We start from the raw sequence: 11743 nt of genomic DNA, 5'->3' as shown, positions 1-11743 counted from the left end.
TTTGCATATTGAGGAGTAGAAGTTCAAAAACCTAATGCTCAAAATACATTTTATACGCCATCAATAAAGATAGTCATTAGAGAGTGAAGGATAGCTCAAGTGGTTAAAGCTTTCGTCCCGATTTTAGGAAATCCTGGGATCGATTCTCACCCCCGCCCTTGTGGCTCTTTAAACACACCCAAAAAAAAAAAAAAAAAAAAAAAGAAGATAGTCATTACAAAAATAAATCAGCAAAAACACCCTTTTAACTTCAGGCAATCAATAACCCTTCAATAAAATATATTGTCATTAAGCGTTCATCTTTAAAATCCTTTTACGAAAACGGTTTCAAATCAAGGTCAACATTCATTTCTATTTGTTAGTTAATGCATGCATAGTATTCCAAACATAAGTGACTATAGACCTACTCACCAGTGGCGGACCTAGAAATTTGACAATGGGGGACAATTTCGATAATTCAACTAACATCAACCTATTTTAAAAAAAAACGGGTACACAACACAAGTAATTTGGGTTTGATTGGAAAATAGGAATAAGGGAGTAGTCGAGTGGTATGGTTGAAATAAAACACCCCCCCAAAAAAAGGAGTGATGTTACAAGGGGGATTCGAATGCCATATTATCTTGTGATGTTAATTTCTTAGCAAACATTTGCCGAAGATGCTCGCTACAGTCCGTGACTCGTGGTCGCGTGGGTGGTGGTTCGTGCCTCGTGGTTGGGAAATAGGAATAAGGGAGTAGTAGAGTGGTTTGGTTAAAATAAAGAAATTTTTTATTTTTACCACCTCTAAAAAACAACTTAATTGTTTTTACCACCTCCATAAAAAAAAGTTTTATTTTATCACCACATAAAAAAAATGAAAATTGACTTTTACCACCAATCACCGCCAACTAACGGATTCTGTCCATAAATTCGTTAGTGGGGCCTATCATGTCCACGTGTCACCATATTATTGGGTAATAAAATAAATAAATTAACAAATAAAAAAACAAAACCCAATAATATGGTGACACGTGGACATGGTACGCCCCTAACGGATTTATGGACGAAATCCGTTAGTTAGAGGTGATTGGTGGTAAAAGCCAATTTTTTTTTTTTTTTTTTATGTGGTCGTAAAATTAAACTTTTTTTTATAGAAGTGGTAATACCAAATTTTTCGTTTTTTGCGGGTAGTAAAAGTCAAAATAACTTAAAATAAAACACTTTAAAAAAAAAAAGAATGATGTTATAAGGGGGATTTGAACCCTGATCTAGGTAAACCTGAAATTGGGCCCCTTAACATATTATTTTTAGCCCACAACCAACTTAGCTAAGGCAAACTTCTTGTTTATTTTTACACTCAACTTTATACAACTATTTTTCCAGTTTTATTTTTTTTCCTAAATTTTTTTTCCTCTGTTTTTTTTCCCGAAAGTGGGGGGACAATGGTCCCCCTTTGTTCCTTCATGGGTCCGCCCCTGCTACTCACCTCTCTCTCCTCCTTTCTCTCTCCAAAACCCTAGCCTCCATTGTTGAATTTTGAAGGGACTTCCATCGATTTTAATCGGTGGAAAGCCCCAATCCTTGTTTCTTTATTGTTTTTTTTAGGTTTATAATAATGTTTCCTCCTTTTGGGAGGAACTTTTCTCCCTCGAAAGAAAGGGTTTCCGATCTCCTTTGAAAGACAAGGGTTTTTCGACCTCCTTCGAAAGACAAGGTTTGTCTCCTCTTTTCGAGGGAGAAATTTCTTAGTTTTGAATCCATGGTAGCAGATCTAATGGATTGTCGAGAAATTATTTTGTTGGTGAAAAAGTTATCAAGTTTTCGAATACGAATAGATAAATCAGAAGGAAAACATCCTCACGGCTATAAAGGATCGTTAGATTGTCTCTCCAACAAGGCTGTAATTTTCAGCGATATAAGCGGGAGATGTTCCGCAGTGCAAGATCTACTCGACGATCGTAGTTTTTATGAAGGAAAATTCAATATCTTATGTATTTGTTAACGTCGAATCTCTATTGTAGATGTCGTATGACTTTTAATTAATGAAATATTTTTGCTATTAAAAAAAAGTGATCAAACGACTATTTACTAAACATCATTAAAACCAAATTAAAAAGTAGAGTAAAACGCATAATTATTTTAGTAATCGAAATATTTTAAATTGGAATGTAAAAATAATAATACTCTCTCCATCCTTTTATTAGAGTCCCATTTTTCTTTATTACGTGAGTAATAAATGTTAGAAATGAGACTCTAATAAAAAGACGGAGGGAGTATTAAAACAAATTACAGTAATTAATATCCTTTTTGATCAAAATATCTAACATGCTCTTCAAACCATACATATTTCTTTGGCATTGAAATTGTTTACACAATCAAATCCCAACCAACAAAAAAAATGAGGTCACTCCTATTTTCAATTGCCTTACTCTATAGTCTATACCATAACATTCTTACTCAAATCTTATTCATGCCAAAACCAAGATGATGACAACAAAACCTTCCTAAATGGCCACAACGCTGCTCGCCGCGAAGTCGGGGTAGATCCATATACATGGGACAAAAGGCTTGAAGCCTATGCCCAAGACTATGCTAACAAGGCGAAATCTGATTGTAACACGGACAAAGGTTCAAAGGGTCCTTATGGGTTAAACCTTGCGTCGGGCTACGAAGCCTTGAGTAGTTGGCAAGCAATGGATGGATGGGCTAATCAAAAGTCCGATTATAACTACACATCAAATTCTTGTGCCAAAGGTAAAGATTGTTCGGCTTATACACAAGTTGTTTGGCGTAAATCGATTCGCCTCGGATGTGGTAGTGTTGCTTGTGGCGCTGGATGGCCTTTATATGTATGTGTGTATGATCCTGCAGGAAACATTCCTGGCCAAAAACCTTATTAATTAACCAATACATAGTTCTTCATCAAATCAAATACTTTTGAGTTATTTCTTATTAGTAACAAAGATTATATTAGTTCTTCATCAAATCAAATACTTTTGAGTTATTTCTTATTAGTAACAAAGATTATATTATGAGGAATGTACGCAAAAGGGACCTTCTACCGGGGTCATTTGGGGCTCGATTCCCAGTAAATTATTGTAATTTATTAGTTAATGAACTTAAATAACTTTATTTTACTTCTAATATATTAGAATATAGTGATTAGTTTTGAGCGGGCAAAAGATAGAAGATTTAAATCTCGGCCCTTTAATATTTTTGGCCAAGATCTGCCATGTACTAAATAAAACTAACTTAAGAAGAACTCATTATTTTTTTTCTTCCATTAATAACAAAGTTGATGAGGAATGTAATACTATAATTGTCTTTTTTTATAATTTTCATTGCAAATATTTGGGTTCAAAATAAATTTGTTCCAATTCATGTTGCACTTATCCTTACTAGTCCAACTCATCACAGTTAGCTTAGTTCAGATTAAATCAAGTATAACATTTAATTTATATATTTGTGTTTATTTATTTTAATTTAAATATACTTTAATCTGTGGCTAAAAAGACATAAATATCATATTTGAAAATTACACATTAATAATTTAATACAAATATACAATTGTTATTTTACATTTGTTATTGTTATTTGTCAAATTTCATTTGACATATATCATGATGAATTGTCAAATGAGTCAAATCTAAAAACTTCTGAACATAGCCAATGTTCAAAATTACCAATATATAATTAAAAATGCTGACGGTCAAAGGTACATCTTAAAAACCGTGTAAAGTTAAAATCAAAATATTAAATTAATACAGAATTATTTTTTTTTATTTTTTTTTTCAATTATCAATATGTAAACATTAAATTATGTGTCATGCTAAATGTAGCCATTATGGCTACAAATAAGCATTAAATGCTTTAGAAATGGATGATAAAATCACACGTAAATTAGTGTAATTAATGAATATATTTCACTAGTATTTTTCTCTTTAATTTCTTATACATAGCCCTTAAAGCTATATATAACATGTTTTCCTTAAATTATTTTGATATTTTGAAAATTAAGAAGTTTTCAAGATCCCACTTTTTTTTTTTTAAAAAAAAAGCACTTGAATTATCCAAAAGATGGAGGAACTACTGGATAAAGGAGAATTAATTTTGGAGATCTTTACCATAGTAGCATTAATACTGGATAAATAACTTGATTTGATGGATTAATCAAACATACGATTATAACTATATTTCAAATTCTTGTACCAAAGGTAAAGATTGTTCGCATATACTCAAATTGTTTGGGGTAATAAATCGGTTCGCCTTGGGTGTGGTAGTGTTGCTTGTGGTTTATGGCCTTTATCTGTATGTGTTTATGATCCTGAAGGAAACATCCCAGGGAAAAAACCTTACTAATCAGCCACTATTAACAGGGTACTATGTTCTTTTGAGCTTTTGCGCAAAGCAGAGTAGGGGTCAGCAAATTAGAGCAGATCAATTTCAGTAAACCAATTTCTGCACAGCAGAGCTTTCCAACACTGCAGAGCAAAGTAAATTTTAGCAAATTAGAACAGAGTAAATTTCAACAAAGCACAACAGGACTCAACAGAGCAGAACAACTCAAAAGAACAAGGACGATGTCATCTACATACTATTTTACTTTGTTCAATCAAATCAAATACTTTTGAGTAATTTAATTTGATTCATAACAAAGATGATGGAAAATGTAATAAATTGAAGGGAAATTCTCATTGGTAGCCTTAAACTTTTACTTATTTTCATTGGTAGCCACTTTTTATATGAATTATTTTTGGTAGCCTTCAACTTTTAAAATGTTACTTCTGTAACCTTATATGGTTAAAAACCGTTAACTGGCTGTTAAATTTAACGGAAGTTAGTTTTATAAAATTTAAAACATATTTAACTAAGGTTAGTTATATTATATTTGATTAATTAAAAAAAAAAACCCTCCCCAACCAGCCCTGCCACCCCCTCCCCTCTCCCCCTCCGCTGCCGGCGCCGGCCAATCCTTTCCCACCGGCGCCCAATTCCCGACACCCCAGGCGTCCCTCCACACTACTACTACAACTGTCTCCCCTGCTCCCTCACGCACCAAACCCGCAACACCAGCCAACAACCGGGCAACTCCCCACAACCGTCACATAGTAGCTGCCGAACAACCAACCACCATCACACCAACTCGCAACCAACAACACCACACCGCCGCACTACCAAGAAGCGCCGCAAGCTCCAATTATAGCCCCATCAATCCCCACCCAACAATCGAATCAAATATCACCACGACACCACCATGCCCTCACTACAATCGAACCAGGCCACCATGGACAACGTGGATTGCGCTTTTGGGAAATTGATTTTCGATGATTACAAAAACCATCTTACCTCACAAACTATTTCAATGAAAAAGAGAAAGCTCAAAAGTCACTTCGATGGAGAACTCAAAGAGTCAGAGTAAGCTTCAGAGGCTTAGATCTACCTTTCATTAAACAATTTGGGGGAGAATTCTAAGAGAGAGAAGTTAGAGAAGCAAATAGAGGAGAGAGAGGAACAAAATGCCTAAGGAGATGGACTCGGTGGAGGAGGGGGAAAGAAGAAAGAATTTTTTTAATTATTAATTTTAAAAGATTAATTAACAATTAAAATAACTCTAATTCAAAGTTAATGTTTATTTTAACATTTTTAACTAAATAAGGTTACAGAAGTAATATTTTAAAAGTTGAGGGCTACCAAAGATTATTCATATACAAAGTGGCTACCAATGGAAATAAGCAAAAGTTGATGGCTACCAATGAGAATTTCCCTAACTTGAACGAACACATTCGTCTTTTCTTTCAATTGTATGATTTAAAATGACAACCGGAGTTGCCAGCTGCAGGCGATGCTTAAAAAAAACTACAGTAATTAGGAATGTATGACAAAATTACACGTAAATCAGTATAATTAATATACCAATTATTTGATTAATAATTTTCTCTTTTAAAAGTATACCCTATTAAATTTTCATGTTTCAAACACTAAACCTCAAGAATATAAGATCACATTTTTTTAGTATCTCAGCCAATAGTAATTTAGGATTTTCATATACACTTAAAAAATACAAAGTATATCTTTCAAAAAGCATAGCCTGGAAAAATAATTAAAGATCAAAGAATAACCTCAACAATTTCAAGACAATAGTGAATTATATTCTTTAAATCCTCTGTTTTTTTTTCTTTAAACGAATGTCATGTCTCAAAATAGCAACCTAATCAATGCTTGGGTTATACAATACTTAAGTGCTTAAAAAAATGTACAACTTTGCCAATAAAGATCAAAATTAATAAGTAACAGTTTGACTTTTACCACCACAAAAAAATACGAAATTGTTTTTTACTACCAAAACTTCTAAAAGTTTTATTATACTACCAAGTAAAAATTTAAAATTGGTTTTTTGCTACATGTTAAAATAACTATTAAATCTAACGGAATTTAAAAAATTCTTGAATTTTCATTCTTTGGGACCAATTTATTAGTTATAAAATACTACGGAGTACAATATATATATGAATACCAATGACAGATCACTATTAGTATATAAATTATTGATTGAGATAATTTTTTTTTATCATAAGTAATTTATTTCCTTATATAGAAGATCATATGAGATAACATACCAAAAATATTGCATCAAATTTTAGCCTATTAAATGATTTTATCCTATAAATAATGTAATTAACACATACATTATTCATATGCTCCTCTAGCAATTACATTGCATTTTGGTTCCAATCAAATTCATCCCCCAAAAAATGAAGTCACTCCTATTTTCAATTGCCTTTCTTTTCACCATAACATTCTTATTCAAACATTGTTCATCCCAAATCCAACCCGGAGACAATAAAACCTTCCTAGATGGCCATAACGCTGCTCGTCGCGAAGTCGGGGTTGATCCATATACATGGGACAAAAAGCTTGAAGCCTATGCACAAGACTTTGCTAACAAGAGGAAATCAAGTTGTTCAACAGACTTGAGTTCAAAGATTCCATATGGTATAAACCTAGGTTTAGGTTATGGTTCCTTGAGTAGTTTTCAAACGATTGATAGATGGGTTAGTCAAAAGTCCGATTATAACTACACATCAAATTCTTGTGCCAAAGGTAAAGATTGTTCGGCTTATACACAAGTTGTTTGGCGTAAATCGGTTCGTCTTGGTTGTGGTAGTGTTGCTTGTGGCATTGGATGGCCTTTATTTGTATGTGTTTATGATCCTAAGGGAAACATCCCTGGTGAAAAACCTTATTAATAAGTCATTATGTAGTTCTATATCATATTAGTATGTACTCATGTACTATCTTGCTTTGTTAAATTAAATAAGGACAGTTTTCAAATGGCTACAATAAAATTGTGGCCATTATATTATTATATTAGATTAAATCTCAACCTTTCATCTACTTTGACTATATTTGGTTTCAAAAATGTTTTGTTCCATAACTCAATCAACCCTGTTGATCCAATTCATCTCATTCAAACTATATTCATTTAAGCTTTTTTCACAAATAATAGGATCAACTCGACAAATCGGACACAATTTATTAAACTTCTTTTTATCCAAAAAAGAAAAACATTCTTTGATATGATGTTAAAAGAACCACATCAACTAAAAACTTAAGCTTATGGTTGAGGTCCATTAATATGTTTTATTCTCTATCACTTTGTTGCACATAATAAAAAACGGAGGTATCAATTAAGATAGACTAATTGTATTTGTATATCTTTTAAACAAAAAAAAGGTGTAATTATTGACGTTACAACTAAGCAAAAAAAGGTGTGTATCAATAATTACTCCATGGCCCTTTATATTTGATCTGGTACATTATTGTAGCATATGAGCCTCTTAAGTCTTGACTATAATAGTGTTACCTCCGTTAATTGTTATTAATTGTTATGTGCAATTTTGGGGTATTATTTGTGAGATATAAAATATTTCAAAGTTGCACATAATATTTAACGGAGGTAGTATAATAATGGATAGCTTTCGGCAAGTCATTTGGTTTAGCTTCGTCTCTATTAGTGCCTTGTGCGAATACACAGTTCTTTGAGATAACAGACAAAGCTCCAAAGAATAACTCTACAACATACCTAGCTATAATTTGGTAGTGATAATGGCTTGCTATGCTACAGGAGCTCGACTTAGATATCGAATTAAGCAATTGATAATCGAGCTAATCATACTTTAATAACACCAATAACAATTATAATCAAGCTCAAATGGCTCAAAATATAATAAAAATCATATAAGGAGTATTAGCTAGTCAAATTGAGATATAAGGGAATTCCAAAAGATGATGAAATTAAGCAAATCACCTCTTTAACTTGGCCATGTAATTCTTGCACTAGTATCTATCAGCCTTTGGACCTCTAATATCATTTATACAAATTATATTTTGTAAAATAAAAAATATTTTACAAATGCTCCTAAAAGCTAGAGATTCTTATATACATCGGGTGTGGCCAGGCCAGTGTATGTTCCTAAGAATATTATTTATTTGTTTTGAATATTATTGTTTATTTACTCATCAAATAAGCAAAATATACTCTTTGAATATTAATTACAAACTACGAAGTTTTGGGATAGTACAAACTATAATGTGCATTATAACATTAATTTATTTTGATCGTGAACTTTATTGTTTAACAATTACTCGTTTTAACAATAGCATTTAGTGGTTTATTCAACACTTCTCATGGGTTCAACCCTTTCTTACTCTTGCTAGTAGTTAATATGGTTGAGTTAGGTTATTATTTGATAAGTTGATCCATGACACTTATTCAAAGTATTTGTACATTTTGTACATATGTCTGGTAGAAATTTTATAGTACACTGCATGTGGGCATTTTCATACTCTCCCGACTCTGTATTCCTTACCTTTATTATATCTAAAAACTAAAATTACTCGTAATTCAATAATAATAATAATAATAATAATAATAATAATTTGTACAATTTTTTCTGATAGAGTACAAAATTATTAAATCAAATTCAATCAAATAAATCTCAATTGTGGCAAACTAAGATTTTTTTTTATTTTGTCCATTAATCTATTTATTTTCTACTATTTTCGAAGTCAAAACAGCTCAATAGTTTTAGTCAATCCTACCAAGAATACTGCAGTGTATGAATACCAATGACTGATCACTATTAGCATAGAAAATATTGATTGAGATAATTCACCTTATTATTTAGTTATTTAGTTCCTTATATATAAGATCTTGTGAGACAACATACTAAAAAAAGTACATCAATCAAATTTTAATTTGGCCTATAAAATGATTTTATCCTATATTGTTACAAAATAGAATAAAAGAAAGAATTAAAGATAAAGATGTACGAATATTTTCCTCAAAAAAAAAAAAAAAAAAGATGTACGAATATTGATTGCCTCTTCCATTTTCTGTACAATTACATACATGATACATATATACATTATTGGAACTATAACTTCCTTATGACAATAAGAAGCCACATTATGAAAAGAGTTACAAAGAGATGTAATAAGGTTAATTAAGGGAGTTAAAAGGGGTTTATAAAAGGAAATAATAAAGCTAAATAGGTTACAAATATAATAATGAACATACATTAATATATAATTTATAACATATATATATGTTATATATATATATATTAATACATCCATTATTCATATGCTCATCTAGCAATTACATTTGGTTCCAATCAAATTCCCCCCCAAAAAAATGAGGTCACTTCTATTTTCAATTGCCTTTATTTTCACCATAACATTCTTATTCAAACATTGTTCATCCCAAATCCTACTGAATGACAATAAAACCTTCCTAGATGGCCACAACGCTGCTCGTCGCGTTGTCGGGGTGGATCCATTTACATGGGACAAAAAGCTTGAAGCCTATGCTAAAGACTTTGCTAACAAGAAGAAACCTAGTTGTTCAACAGACTTGGGTTCAAAGATTCCATATGGTATAAACCTTGGTTTAGGTTATGGTTACTTGACTAGTGGTCAAACGTTTAATTCATGGTTTGGTCAAAAGTACGATTATAACTACACATCAAATTCTTGTGCCAAAGGTAAAGATTGTTCGGCTTATACACAAATTGTTTGGCGTAAATCGGTTCGTCTCGGGTGTGCTAGTGTTAATTGTGGTTTATGGCCTTTATTTGTATGTGTTTATGATCCTAAGGGAAACATTCCAGGAGAAAAACCTTATTAATAATCATTATGTAGTTCTATATCATATTATCATGTACTTTTTGCTTTGTTCAATCAATTAAAGGGCTTTTGATGAGTTCTTTAATTTGATTGATAACAAAGATGATAATAAGAGGTGTAATATATATATAAATAAAATGAACTTATAATTAGTTATCTTGTTTCTGTTTATTTGTCTCGGTTATCTATTTGTACAATTTCATTCTAATTTTTCGTTGTAAATTTGGGTTCAATTCTTTTGTTTCATTGTTACGTTCCATGTTGCAGTGAATATATTGGTCCAATTCATCACAATCAATGATTCAAAGTTTCAAACTATTTTTTTTTAGGAAATGATTCAAACTACTTTCATTTCAGCTTATTTTCAGAAATGAAAGATATGATATGATCAAATTTATTTACTTGTATTTTTTAATTCCATTTTTAATAAAATATGAAATTTTCTAATTTGGGAAATAATACACATTAATACAAATCAAATGACATTCAATTCATATGATATTATTTATCAATGGATATACAACATAATGCATAAATAAAGTCAAAGTTTAGTCAAATATGGAGATTATATCATATCAGAAAGACATAAATTCATATCAAATCAGGTGAAGTAAACATATACAAGAAGCCTAACAAAACAAGTCAAATTATTTCTTAGGTTTAATTTAGATGAAACGTTTGAGTGCATATATTCAACTATTAACATATTCAAATATCAATATGTAAACATTATTTTTTAAAAAAAGGGGAAAATTACTATTAATATTACAACCTTTGAGCGCTTAAACAAGACAACTTTTTTATTATTCGTGAGTATTACAACAACGTTTGGGGTGTCAATCTATCTATATCTATATCTATCTATAAATATAACTAAAGTAATAAATATAACTAAAGTAATTACCGCTGATATCATTATTTTCCACATGTCAACCTCTTATAAAAAATTTCCTGACAAAACTAATAATGACATCATTATTTTTTTTCAACATAAATAAAAATTTGAAAATGATAAATTAATTATACATATCTCTAGCAAATTTTATATTTAAATTGAATAATTATGCAATTTCGATTGGAAAAATTAAATGAACGTCAGACTATTTCATTTTCTTATAAACATTACCTTTTTCCCCTACTCCGTATATTTTATACAGATTATATGAATTAAGGCTTCCACTCTATATTAATTTCTCAATTTATTAGATGTTGATTTAATTATTTGTACTGCGTACATATTGATGATCATGATAGTGATCATACTATCAAGGCTCCAGATTCTGTTCTTACAGAGCACAACAAGGTTGATCTAGCTCGAGATGACACAACAGCTTTTCCTCATAAGCTGGAGCAGGACAGAAGTTTGAATTCTTGATGATGAGTTGTATGGCTAGCTGGAAGAAGTCTAGAAGCTACTATTTTCTGTTATAAGTTTGTTAGAGTTTGTTACAAGATATTTTGTATAGATATTTTGTTATGTAATAATTCTGTTAGAGCTCTTGCATATATAAGCAACAATGCTGTAATATTCTGATTCATTCAGAAATATTCCTCAATTAATAAAACAAACTCT

General features: G+C 31.0%; 3 protein-coding genes across 3 annotated transcripts; all 3 read left to right on the top strand.

Moving 5' to 3' along the window:
• Positions 1-1003: 1003 nt before the first annotated feature.
• LOC145625285 (pathogenesis-related protein 1A1-like) lies at positions 1004-2882 on the top strand. The gene is made up of 2 exons (XM_081678344.1): positions 1004-1022; positions 2419-2882. The coding sequence occupies exons 1-2, from the start codon at positions 1004-1006 to the stop codon at positions 2880-2882; spliced, it is 483 nt and encodes a 160-aa protein (XP_081534470.1).
• A 3852-nt stretch (positions 2883-6734) lies between these two features.
• Positions 6735-7229, top strand: LOC145625284 (pathogenesis-related protein 1A1-like). Its single transcript, XM_081678343.1, has one exon. It carries the CDS (start codon positions 6735-6737, stop codon positions 7227-7229), a length of 495 nt encoding a protein of 164 aa, XP_081534469.1.
• A 2450-nt stretch (positions 7230-9679) lies between these two features.
• LOC145625283 (pathogenesis-related protein 1A1-like) lies at positions 9680-11545 on the top strand. Its single transcript, XM_081678342.1, has 2 exons — positions 9680-10120; positions 11441-11545. Exons 1-2 carry the CDS (start codon positions 9680-9682, stop codon positions 11543-11545), a joined length of 546 nt encoding a protein of 181 aa, XP_081534468.1.
• Positions 11546-11743: the final 198 nt, after the last annotated feature.

This window comes from Chenopodium album, chromosome 3, assembly GCF_948465745.1.
Source record: "Chenopodium album chromosome 3, dcCheAlbu1.1, whole genome shotgun sequence".
In the NCBI taxonomy this organism is placed as follows: Eukaryota; Viridiplantae; Streptophyta; class Magnoliopsida; order Caryophyllales; family Amaranthaceae; genus Chenopodium; species Chenopodium album.
This window is presented reverse-complemented; position numbering and strand designations above follow the sequence as displayed.

What these genes read in the sequence shown, in the direction of transcription:
- LOC145625284 (XM_081678343.1), top strand. Translation starts at nt 6,735, where the DNA reads ATGAAGTCACTCCTATTTTCAATTGCCTTTCTTTTCACCATAACATTC.
- LOC145625283 (XM_081678342.1), top strand. Translation starts at nt 9,680, where the DNA reads ATGAGGTCACTTCTATTTTCAATTGCCTTTATTTTCACCATAACATTC. An exon ending in GTGGTTTATGGCCTTTATTT is followed by an intron (nt 10,121 to 11,440) that starts GTATGTGTTTAT and finishes CATACTATCAAG; the next exon opens with GCTCCAGATTCTGTTCTTAC.